The 13,400-nt window shown below is 37.6% G+C and overlaps 1 protein-coding gene across 2 annotated transcripts in view; it reads left to right on the forward strand.

Moving 5' to 3' along the window:
• The window catches only part of LOC5572327 (angiopoietin-2), a 541,823-nt gene extending 534,948 nt beyond the window's left edge, over positions 1–6,875 (forward strand). For both annotated transcript variants that reach the window (XM_021846146.1, XM_021846145.1), the window contains exons 5-8: positions 2,351–2,482; positions 2,558–2,745; positions 3,627–3,813; positions 3,890–6,875. In XM_021846146.1, the coding sequence (XP_021701838.1) occupies positions 2,351–2,482; positions 2,558–2,745; positions 3,627–3,813; positions 3,890–4,105 (723 nt within the window). In that variant the 3' untranslated portion in view covers positions 4,106–6,875. The remainder of the gene's footprint in view (positions 1–2,350; positions 2,483–2,557; positions 2,746–3,626; positions 3,814–3,889) is intronic.
• The last annotated feature ends 6,525 nt before the right edge of the window (positions 6,876–13,400 follow it).

The following is a 13,400-nucleotide window of genomic DNA, read 5'->3' on the forward strand; positions in this document are numbered from 1 at the left end:
TTCTGAACAACTTTGCCGAAGGTGCCTGTCTAAAAAGTCAAGATCCTGCAGTATCCGTAAAACAAAAATTTCATGCTCACTAGCGCCGCCTGGTGGCAAAATATTCTATTTTTTGGTTCAAATAATGATAGCCCTTGAGCCACTGAAGTACTTTGCTTAAGACACTATCTTTCTAAGTGGTCAGGTTCCTGAGATATCTGCAAACAAAAGTTTCATGCTCACTAGTGCCACCTAGTGGCAATATTTTGAATTAATTAGCTTGAACAATGATAGTCCTTAACAGACTAAACAACTTTGCCGAAGACACCATCTTTCTAAATGGATTGGCTCCTGAGATATCTGTAAAACAAAAGTAAAGCGTCCATGCCTCTAGTGCCATCTAGCGGTCAAATTCCGAATTAAATGAGGTACCATCAGATAGCGCTTCAACTTCAGAACAACTTTACTAAAGACCCCAAGTTTCTATATTATCTGGATTTTGAGATATAACGATTTGAAACTGTGGTTTCCTTGAACCGTATATCGTGCGTTCATTATTATGCGACTTCCATGTACATTTGTTGATTTTACCGTATTATAAAGGGCCATACTGTACATAAAAACTGTCGAGTATTGTTCTTAAGAAGATTCTTGAGGAATACATTTTGGTTTGGTGTAGATAGATATCTTTGTTGCAAAATGATAGCATATAAATCACAACTGTTGTACAAAGTACAACAGCGCGACAGCTCGAAGGTTAAGGTACCGTGGGGCAAGTGGGTAATGGAATTCGCATAGTTGAGATTCTTCAAATTCTAGAGACTTAAAATTGAAACAAATGAGGTCGTGTATATTTTTTAGCTTGATTCTCACCAAATATAAGCAGCATGCTGAAATTGATTTTTATGAAAAATTGAAGAAAAAAATACAGAAAAAGTTTTTGAAAAATGTCTCCTTACTTTTCACTTGCCTCAAAAGTGGGGCAAGTGAAAAGTTTACTGTTTTGAACAATAAATTCAAAAACAAACAGTTATATTCATGATTTCTATTAGCTTTAACATTTGTTAAGGCTTCCCAATGAACAATAACATAAGTAACATGTAAACAAAGAAAATGTTATTCTTTTCACTTGAATTTTCTTCTGTTCAGTTATGTTAGTTGAAATGATTCGACAACATTATAACTGCAACATTTCCAATGTTAGTTCTTACATTATAGGACAGCAATTGCATTTCCGCTCTGTAGAATTTCCACCACTCGTTATTTGTTTTTGAGAAAGTCGGATAACTCTTCGGGAGAAATCAAACGGAATCCTTCAATAACGTATTTAGAATTTTTTTTATGTGGATAGACCTATACACCATTTTTATGTTTTGAACTAGCTTTACATAGACATTTCTCGAGATTTCCGTGTGTTCTCTAATATTGCAACTTTTCAGTCAACGTCTTCCTTTTAATTGGCTGCCCGAAGTAGACATATTAATATTGTAATGTTTGGCAACATCTTTTAGAGAAGTTCCATGATTTCTAATAGCTTTTAACGCTTAAGTATAGTGTTTCTTGAATTATCAGCACGTTATGTTTTTCTATGATAATTGCGAACCATGTTTATTTATGGCTACTTAAAGAGAAAACACAAATTCAATCTAATGATAAACTTTTCACTTGCCCCACCTGATAAGAAAATTGACGGTGTTTAAATTTAGTTATTTTTAGGTCTACGTCGAATTAATTTTAAAATTTTTTTTATTGCAGTTTGAAACTGTCACAGAGGACAACTAAGAAGTGGTACAGGAAATTATTTTCCGCAACTTTTTTCCACTGAAAATATTAAAATAAGATTGTACGCCGCCAACTTGTTACGGAGTAACAGTTGACAGGTTAACTATTTTTCGCTCTATTATGCAATAATGGCTGAAAAATCTCAGAAATCTCTTACCTATCGTAATGTTCTCAATGGCCTCAAAGGTTTACGCATGAGTTTAAAATGTTAATTCACATATTCAGTAAAATATATCAATTGTTTTCACTTACCCCATTTACCCACTTGCCCCGCGGTACCTTATACGAAACAGGTGATCAGTTTTCGTTAATGATATAATACCCCAAAAGATACCCCGAGATCGTATCAGGTGCAGACAGGATGACTGCCACAAGCACCATCAGCTGACAAATCGTCTTTTGACTCTCGCTTGACATTCATCCCAAAAACCTATCGAGTGCCGTGATGATGGTGTTAAACGATATTGATTGATTGATCTTGATTCTCATTATTTCTTCCACTTATCGCTTTCATCCGTTTCCGTTCTCGTCGTACCGAAAAATGTTATCTAACTCTCACCGTCGTCATCGGTTTCGCTTTCTCTTGCAGGGATTCTCCTGTGCCGACCTGATGAACGCCGGAATGCGCCAATCCGGAGTGTACTATCTTCAAATCCGTGGCACCACCTACTGGTTCCTGAAGGTGTTCTGCGAGCAGGAAGTTGCCGACGGTGGATGGACTGTAATTATACGATTGGAGAATAACCGAATTGGGTTGTAACATGACTTCGAAATCTTCTTTTATTCCAAACGTTAGGTCATTCAACGACGTGACGACTTTGGCGAGCCCCGGGAAAACTTCAACCGCGACTGGGCTGACTACAAGAACGGATTCGGCGATCCGGCGAAGGAATTCTGGCTCGGCAACGAAAACATCTACATGCTGACGAACAACGAGGACTACTCGCTCCGGGTCGAGCTGGAAGATTTCGAAGGAAACAAGAGGTAAGTGGGCCCTTTCATTGGTGACACTGAGAACTTTCGGAAACTAGCAACACTGCCTGCAGTAAATTCATTCATAGTCCTGAAATAACGGATCCACTGCAAGATAGCAAATAAGCGTATTTAGCAATTTAGCAACTGACAACCTTCTTCAGCTAGAATTAAATTAATCTTTATGTCTTGGATCTGAGGGAAGAGCAAACTCAAATTGCAAGCAAACTTGGAGTAGATTCAAAATAACATCCAAACTTATCGTTGGTGATACTTTAAAGTTTAAAAAACGGGCAACACTGCTGATGGGTATGTATAAATTGAAATAATGTTGTATAGATTGGACTCATAACATAATACGAAATTAACATGATCAGCAGCTTTTGGTGTAGTTTTTGGTGCAATGAAGAACGCTTAGTTGTATGAAAAAACGTTGGTTTTTTTTTTGTATTTTTATTTGCAGTTAACCATAGTACCATAGTCAACAGAATATAAAATATATTCTCAAGTTTTTTTTTATAATTTACGTTGTTTATAGCTTTATAAAAATCAGTCAGTTTCCAATTATTCTGAAAATGGAACAAAATCATCAAAAACCCAATTAGATTTTTGACATTGACAACTACAAAATTGAATATTTTTCTATCTAGTCAATGTAGTTTACAAAAGCATGATTCAATCGTAAATTTATTCTCAATCGATTTATCTCATAACCTCGGTAAATCTACCAGAGATCAAGAGAAAATGACATAATATTCTAGCTTGAACAGGTGTCCTGTTCATTTGTAACGCGAATTTGTATGGAAATGTCAGTTTATCGTTGTTCCAATTTTGACATTGATGCATTATGACATTATGTGAAGAAACTCTACATCTGATTATCCCTCCCACAGGTACGCACAATACTCCCATTTCAAGATCCATTCCGAGCAAGACTACTACAAACTGGAAATCGATGGCTACGAAGGCAATGCCGGCGACTCGCTGAACGACCCCTGGTACGGTTCCAACAATAGCCCCTTCTCGACGTACAACAGGGACAACGATCGGAGCTCGTTGAACTGCGCCAGCATGCTCAAGGTAAGCCCTTTACGTGCCTAGGTATTCACGGGAATAGGAATAACCTCGACTCTATTTTTTGGCCACTTCCCAACAGGGCGGCTGGTGGTGGAAGTCATGCGGCCGAGGACTGAACGGACTCTACCTGCACGATCCCCAGGATCTGACCGCCCGGCAGGGCATCGTCTGGTTCCGCTGGAGAGGCTGGGACTACACCCTGAAGAAGGCCACCATGATGATCAAACCGCGAGGTCCACAGGCAGCGGCTCAGCAACAGATAGCGGCTGCGGCAGCGGCGGCGACGACGGCGTAAAAAGTAGGGGCAACGAGGAGGCGTTCTGTTTTTGGTTCATTCGCGCGCAAACTCAAGAGTTTTTTGTACAAATTCTTTTTTGTTTTCATTGTTTTCTGTTTTGTTTTTATTGTTTCAAACAATCGGTCTTTAAATGATGCGACTACGAAAAACGCAAGCCGAAACATGGAAGATAACGATGTTTCCAGGCTCTCGAGATAGAAAATTGCCTAAAAATGTGTCCCTTGTTTCGGTTATCCAAGGGACCCCCGCCAATTACAAAAACACCCGCAATAATGTTTAGAGATGCTTGTAAATTTATCCATGTCTTGCCCTTAGAGTGAATGGGACTTTCCTCTATCCAACTCTGCCTTTTTGAGCAACTCCAATCCTCCGTCCTTTTTGTTGTATATGTATTTTACGTTTAATTTATTAAATTTAGTTGAAAGGACGAGCGTGAGAGCGAAAGCAAAAGAAACCATCACTTTTATTTAGCGAAATATCTTAGTCTTACGGTCTGTGGCGAGACACGAAATAGAAGGGAACGTTAATTATATATTGTTGTATATCCCGCCATGGGTTTTCTGGAAAATTTGACTTCCAAATGACCAAACTTATACGGTAAGAAGATGAAAAGAGAGTACAACACGAACGACGGTTTTGACATTTTTTCCAAAACATCCAAAAAGTATGGAAACCAAGCGATATTTTTCTTTTCTTATCCTATAAACTCTGGCCTTTATACGCAGACGAAGAGAAGATATCCGAAGATCACGAACTGAAAGAGATTGTTTAACGATAGTGTATTTGTTTTTTATTAGATAAAATTGATCATCCCTCATGCACAATATATTTTCGAATGTTTTATTTTTCTACTTGGTTTATTCGCTACATTGAGGGTGTGGAATGCGTTGTGTCTTGGTTTACTGAGAAATGCTAAATGTCTATCGTTGAGATTTATGATCCGTCACAAACTATTGCCTTCATATTACTCTGCAAGAAGACACCCCTAATAAACCACGGCGAGTTCATTTGACATTCGCCATCTAATGTCAAATGCACGTCAAATGTGGCACATTCCATTGTCAATCCCTTGCTACTGTGAGATGCACCTGGTGACAGCTTTGTGCAACCGGAAAGGTCATCACGTTTGGATCTCTCCGGAATTAGGTTTCCCCGTTGGCCATCTCTGTGAATACAGTGCGGACCACCATGACTCTGCACAAACAACTTGACGTTACCTAATTCTGCCATGGTGTGACCTCGCCTCTTCTTAACAACCATGCTGCTACCAAGAGGATCATAATTCATTTCACCATGTCGCGAGGATTGCGATTTTTCAAAACCTTTCGCTTTTTCTTCGCTTCAGCGGAACAGAGTCTTTTGCCTTATACCGTCTTTAGCATGCGGACGTTCGTTCGCTCAAAAGGATTGAGCTATAGACATACAATTCTAGAGTTAGCCAACGGTGGTTACAGATTTTTATGTTGCAAAAGCTTGCCATCATCATTAGGAAATCATAATAACTAAGTACGCTCGAGGTCTTATATTGACTGTGAAAAGAGATGCTTTTACGAGTTTTTAGATCCGGATGGTGAAGGCATAAAGTGCAGCTGCCGTTATGTAAAACATGCGGTTGAACGAATGCGCCTTCAGGTTCATAACCTTAAACAATATGGAACAGAATAACAGTTCTTTCGCCAATTTTTGAACCCTATGAGAATTACAGGTTTAAAAAATATGGCAATTCAATCAAAGTTGGCTGTTCGCAATTAAACCGAATGGATATTATGTTATTGATAAAGGCTTTATCGTATTTCATTAAGCAGTCATAAAGAAAAAGTTTTTCGAAAAAAAAAAAAAAAAAAAAAAAAACAATTGATCAGAACAGGGTGTTTGATGTTTTTTCATAAACTTTGACGAAGTTGTTAAATAAGTCCATAAATATGAAAGTATTCCAACATGGCGTGAAATTTTTACTCATTTTGATACATAATTTTACTTTATAGGCAGTTTTCTTCAGCTTTAACATTTAGCATTTCTAAGTGCAATAAATTTGCCAAGCAAACAAATTCGACAATGAATCAGTTATTGATTAACGTGAATCATTCCGAGACTACGAGCGAAGTCACTATTCAATCTAGTAACATACCATGGAAATCAAAACTCTCATCAATCTTCATCATGTGAAAAACTATGGACAAACATGTAAGGTTCAAGTTCAGTCACTAAGAAAAATAAAACATTGTCACAGAAAAGAAACCCATCCTGCACCACAAAAGAAAAAGAAAATATATAATACTGTTATGCAACAAAATCAATAAATATAGAATCATCTATACACTCGATCATTTAAGTGTAGAAAATCGAAGTTGAAAATAGCCACAACTCAACAGAATAATAAATCGAAAAAAACAATCAAAATTAAGAAAAAAAAAATCTACAGCAATCGTCAATTGTTTGCAGTAAGTAAAACTATTGGAATTATTCACACACAAAAACACACCCATATAAGAAAAAACAAGCAACGCAGACCACCACACACCACAGATGCACAACATTTTTGAAGAAATAATTGTAAGTAAAAGTATAGGAACCCTGTTCGGCGAAACGAAATCATCTTCGGAACACACATACACACGCACACATACATTAGCGGAAGCATAAGCAAAACAAGATATATACGAAAACCGCAGCAGAGAAATCCAATTGTAAATATCGTTTTAATTTAATAGTTGTTAGGATGTTTTTATACTGAAGTAAAACGAATGTGAAAATAGTTGTAAAAAAATACTGAGGGTGGTCTAATTGTTTCAAATATCCGAAATTACCAATAATTTGTTTAGTGTGGTGAAACATAGCATTGTGACAATGACCGACTTGGGTACCGAGTCTAGTTACGAGTAACCAAATATAGTACAAGAAGTACTACTGTTTCTGAGCCCGATTACTATGTCTTCATTTCGTCTTTGGCTGAACGAATTCAATAGTGTAATTTAATAAATATACAGCACTAGACAGCGATGTCAGATCTACGAAAGACTTTCTACGGATTGTATCCGAAAAAAAAAACTTTTATCAAAGTTGAAGATCATGAAATTTTAGAAAAAAAGTAGGAGTTCTGAAGATAATTTGGGAAATTTCTGGAAAATATGGAATAATCTGCTGATTTAAAATAATCTGTTGGTTTGGGGAAGAAAAATGATCTTTTTTCAAAAGTAAGCTATGATATTCAAATGGATCCTGAGAATGTCGAAAAAACAAACACATCTAGGGATTTAGAATCACTCCAGTGCTTCTAGGTATTCTTACATAACCCGTATAGGCCTGAGTGAAAGCAAAAATACTGCAACCCTCACCGCTCAGCGAATTATTAACGGATTCAAATGATTTTTTGTGAGTTCATTGGCCCACATATCTAGTTTCTGGAAGTGGCCAGAGGAACTCGGAAATGTTCCTGTGGCCGGAATTATTCCGGTGGGTCACTGGGTCAAGTCGGGTAGGCTAAAAAAAGGCTAGTTTTTGGGACATGCCAAGTTACCTTTATTTATTTGCAATGACAATCATTTTAATTTGCATAAATCATTAAGATCTGATATTCAACAGTATAAATGAAGAGTTTTGCACCGTTTAAAATATACCGGATGTGGCCATTTGGACGTAATGCCCGCAAGAACCGGCTGTAGATTTGTTGGATACTAAATCGTTTCAACTCTCGAAAAGAAGAAATCAAACATAATTGTGCACTAAAATGCGTTCCCATAAGCTTGGCACAGATGTTCAGATGCAAATTGACCACTTTATCATAAGTTTGAGGCGTCCCGGGAGCCAAAAATGGTTATTTGTAGGATTAATCAAATGCAAAACTCATAGTAATCCAATTCAATCGCTTCTCAAAAGGTGTACACTGAAGCAATTTTCTTGAAATTCCGCCATGTACTGGCCACATTATAGCTGAGTCCGGAAATTATCTGTTACTTCAAATTTGCCTACCTTCAGGGGCACAAACGCACAGTACCCATCTCACCCGACCTGACCCAGTGATCCACCAGAATAACTCCGGCCACAAGAATATTTCCGAGTTCCTCTGTCCACTTCTAGAAACTAGATATGTGTGCCAGTATACTGACAAAAAATCATTTGAATCCATTGAGAATTCGCTGAGCGGTGAGGGTTTTACAATTTTTGCTCTCACTCAGGCCTATACGGGATAATATATGTGATGATGATGAAAATCTTGGGCGAAGCATTTTCAGTGTAGGGGATTTTTTTTATTTCCGTACAAAGTGGGCCGATGGGTCTTAGATTTGCATGAAACTTTTTTCACAGGCAGGGCTTATCAATATATGAATAAAAAAATTGAGAAAAATTCAGGGTCGCTTATTTTCCCGGAAAACTCAGTTGGAATTTCTTTGTTTTCCTCTGACACTACTTACTTTGAAAAATCATAACTCACGAACGAAGCATCGTAGAAACAAAGTTTTTTTTTTTATGAAAATAAAAGCAAATTTTCTCAGAAATAAAAAAAATATTAACTGAAAAAGTTTTCCACAAAATTTTCCACCGTTGAGAAAATTTGTAAAGAAAAGCCGGAAAAACTATGCTCCAACTCGTGGAAAATTTTCAAAAAAATATTTTTGGATAGATAATTTCATAAGCTTTAATCGCTGAAATTTTTAAAATGTACTTTTTTTCGGTTTTTCTTTGTATTATTAAGAACAAAGCATGCTGTATTTTCTTGGTTTTCATGTGCATCTGAGAATTCACTAGCAAAAATGCTTCGTTTGTCTTTTGGTATAAATGAATGATTTTTGTTTTGTTCCAGGAATTGGAACAAGGTTAGAAAATCTTTCCTGAAGAAATTTTTCAGCCTCTGAATAGTCATTTTCAGTAGCATAGATAAATTCCCAATCTTTTTTAAATTAGTCTTTCACCTTTTGCGACACAGCTCAGTCGAAAAAATGTTTGGCGTTATTAATTTCTGCTGACTTTCTAATACTAGAATCTCTAGCCATTCGCTTAATGTCAAATTTCAAAAATCAAAGCAGAATGGCACTTTTTCCCAACCTCACATGGAAAAGGTCCTTGTGATGGTATCGGTGGCAACATTAAGCGAATGGCTTGCATCCAGTGGTGTGTTGAAGTGTCCAAGATTTGCGAGACTATCGTGATTTTGTGTATCGTTTTGTTGTTAAATAACCAATGCCAAGAAAATATTAAATTATTCAAAACTGGACACCACCCAACACCCACTGTGAAGAACGCAGCCGCATTGTATTAGTTTCGCTACTCACCAACAGACACCGAGAAGGATAAGGATGGGCGGCCATTGTGGGTGGTGTAAAGGGGGCCATGATGAGGCGAAATGAGCTGGGAGGAAAGTTCTTAACGGACAAATATTAACCGCCATCGCTGAACCGGCAATTACCTTGCAACATTCGGGAGAACAAGAAGTGAGCTAGCTTAATTGAGTGCTTAAAACTTCAAATCCATAAAATAGAAAGTGACTTCGGTCTAAAGAGTAGAAGTGATAAGAGCGAGCGGATAGACATCCAGGACCCCGTAGTTCACCGTAATTCACCGTAGTTTACCAATAGTTCAACCCTGAGCTTTCTCCTGGGTTTGGCCCTGAACCGGAGATTGGACCCGTCCGAAGCATCAGTGGACGTGAACCGTGGCCTCGGCATAGTTCGGAGTTGGCCTAGAGTCGACAAGGGTGCCACTCCGTAGTCTGCCACAGCGAGCCATAGGCGTCACCTACTCTGTGAATAGAGGCGGCTATTTTGTGAACGGCCTGAAGCTCGGAGTCGAAGGGCAGAGTGAAGAGAAGAGTAAAGCCAGCCGGCCGTCCACCCCAAACGAGACCGTGAAGAAGAAGGTGAAGTACCCGCCGACCGACCAGTCGAAGCGAGAAATAGAGGAGAACCGCTCAGGATGGAGAAGAGGTGAAGTAACGGGACACGAAGAAGGGGCCCCGCCGATAAGAAAGAAGAAGAGAATAAGTGAGGTAGGAGATAGCGTTAAGGGGACACGGGAGACCGTGTTATTTTCCCTATCTTTCGTCTCACTCAAACAATAATCATCAAAACTTTGTGGAAGCAAATCTCGAGTTTTTCGTGAACCGATGCAGCTGAAAATTTATCGGGGTGTGCACTACATATATAGAATCATAGTGATACATTTTCGCATCGATATATGGAGTGGTTCTTGGGATTTGCTTCTTGAAATGGATAGGTTGATTATGATGACGTCCCGTGCGGCCTTAAGAAAGTGGGAGTAATAAAGGTACCTTTTGTGCGAAAATCGGAATAAAGTGGGTTTGTGTCCAGCAAAGGTAGTTTAGTGTGTTCATGGTCGCGATAGTTAAGCGCGTACGCCGACCCTGAGGCTATTGTAGAGAGGGGAGTCTAACCAGTGCTGGGCAGGGATCGCCCCATTAGTTACAGGCTAGAGATACTAATATTGGAAAATCAGCAGAAATTAATAAAATGGCACATTTGCATATTTTTTACAAAATTGGCCATAACTTAAAAACGTAAAAAGAGTACATTTCAAAAATTTCAGCGAAGTTGGAATTTTGAATGAATTCTTTAAGACAGTTTTAAAGGAAATCCGTAGAAATTTATGGAGAAGTTATTGGTTGAATTTTCGACCGGCAATCTTGGAGGATGTCCCAGAGAAATCGATGGATCAATCACTCGATCAAATCTTGGAGAAGTTATGAATTTCTCACAGCATTTTTTTTCTCCAAGAGTCAAATTTACTCCTCCTGGCTCCTATTGGATTTCATTTTGTTTTCTTGGTTTCTGGTTGGCCTCTTTTCAGCCTCTTTTTGGTTCCATTTAGGTCTCTTTTTTTCTAGCAAGTGGTCTTCTTTTTATTTATTTTTTTTTAATTTCTTTATTAGTATCATTCCAAACATTACATTCATTTCTTATATCTAGGTGTTCTGTGTTATTAGACAACACTATCATCCTAATTTGGTAAAAAAAATATGATTTTATTAACATTTTTTTAACAACATATTACATTTCATTTGCCGCAGTAGTTCAGATATTTTATACAGGTAACTTGATTTCACCTACTTATAAGAGAAACAAAAAACATGTTTTAATTTTCTTAACCTTACTTAACCTAAACATATAACGCGAAAATCGTGGCAATAGAAGATTGTAACGATTTTTGCCTGAAATTATTAATTATTTTATTTGACATTTGTTCCAATGTTTCAACATTGGATATAGTTTGTAGCTCATTGGTACTATACCAGGGAGGAAGCCTCAGAATCATTTTCAAAATTTTATTTTGAATCCTCTGCAGAGCTTCCTTCCTGGTATTACAACAACTAGTCCATATTGGTACAGTTTTGGTTTTCTATTAATAAGGGGATGAAGACATTTTACATATTTGTTACATTTGGCTTGAATGCCCTCAATGTGATTTTTGAATGTTAAATTCTTATCTAGCATGAGCCCTAGATACTTAACTTCATCTGACCAAATTATTGGAACCCCTCTCATCGTGACAACATGTCTACTTGAAGGTTTCAAATTAAGAGCTTTTGGTTTATGTGAGAATATTATTAGTTGAGTTTTGGGAGCATTAAGAGAAATCTTCCATTTTTGCAAGTATGAAGAAAAAATATCCAAATTTTTTTGCAATCGACTACAGATGATACGCAGGCTTCGTCCTTTGGCGGAGAGGCCTGTGTCATCCGCAAACAAAGATTTTTGACATCCCTGAGGTACCGTTTTGATTCATATTACGGACAGCTTTTAATTCCGGACACTCTTCTTTGTATGGGAAACATTTCACACGAAATGTTTCAATTTTTGCCGTTCGAAAGTTCACAATTTCGAGGCTTGTTTTAATAAGCTATTTTGATAAATATCTATGCAAATTTATAATGCACAACTGCCTTAGACGTCTCTTTAGTGGTTTAACAATTTCATTTGATGATTTGACTTTTCTATTAATGATTTTCATGAGATGTCCGGAATTCGAATCAAAGTGTCCGGAATATGAAGCAAAAGTGAGGACGCGTCCGGAATAAGAATCATCAAAAGGCCATATATTTCGATTAATTCAAAATTATTCAAGTTGCGGAAGCGTATTCTTTACTCACGATTCAAAAGTTAAGGGTTTCTGGCGCTCGATAACGCTGAGGGATCATACAGAATGATTTATTTTGTATGCTCTATGCTGTGCTATACTTCCCTGAGGCCTTAAGTGTCCGTAATATGAATCAAAACGGTAACTCAGATAAGTCAGATGTGAAAATATTGTATAATATTGGTCCAGAAATGCTGCCTTGGGGAACACCAGCTCTTGCAGGAAGTCTTTCAGATCTGAAGTCTGATCTGATAATTAACCTGAAATGTAGGGTTTGACAGATAACTTTGAATTATTCTAACAACGTATGTTGGAAAATTAATGTTTTTTAATTTTACGATCAAACCTTCATGCCAAACACTGTCCAATGCTTTTTCTATGTCTAGAAGAGCAAGACCAGTAGAATAGCCTTCAGATTTGTTGGAACGGATCAAAAAATAATCTCATGTAATCTAAAAATTGAATTATTTTGTTACCACAATTGAAAGTTATTAGTATTTATAAATACTCCGTGCAGGAAGATATAATTTTTTAAAAACATTCTAACAGCCAAACATCATAATTCTGAAATGATTAAATTTAAAAGTATCATTCGGGGCGATATGGGCAGTTTTTTCGAACATCATTTATTTATTTTTATTTGAGTTTTGAACATTGACTTATAACATGCCTATTGCATTATTTCCTCATCAGCTTTGGGGTTGCATGTTATTTCAGATGAAATTTAAAGAAATTATGCAGTTTTAAGGGGGCGCTCATTCCACCCCATTGGCCAAACCGCCCCGACTACCCCTAGATACATTCGAAATGGAAAGATTCGAACGGCTACCCGACGGATTAAAATTAGTCTGTGAATGAGCATGATTATGATCTTTCTGATGGGTATGATTCATGATCAAGCGATCGTTAACTGAAAAATGAGCATTGTTTGATACTCTACCAGGCAAATTCCGGAAACGACCGTTATCGTAACGGATAATATCTTTTATCTGCCTGGCACGAGCCTCAACGACTCTCTTGCGAGAAGGGCACGACCAAAAATTTAATTTATGATTGACTTTGCAATTGGCGCATAAGAACTTATCGGTATCTTCCTTCACTGGACAGACGTCCTTGGCGTGAGAATAACCTCCGGAAATCATGCATTTAGCATCCATGCGACAATTTTTTGTACCATGACCCCACTTTTGGCACCGACGGCACT

Source organism: Aedes aegypti, chromosome 2 (genome assembly GCF_002204515.2).
Source record: "Aedes aegypti strain LVP_AGWG chromosome 2, AaegL5.0 Primary Assembly, whole genome shotgun sequence".
NCBI classification, from domain to species: domain Eukaryota; kingdom Metazoa; phylum Arthropoda; class Insecta; order Diptera; family Culicidae; genus Aedes; species Aedes aegypti.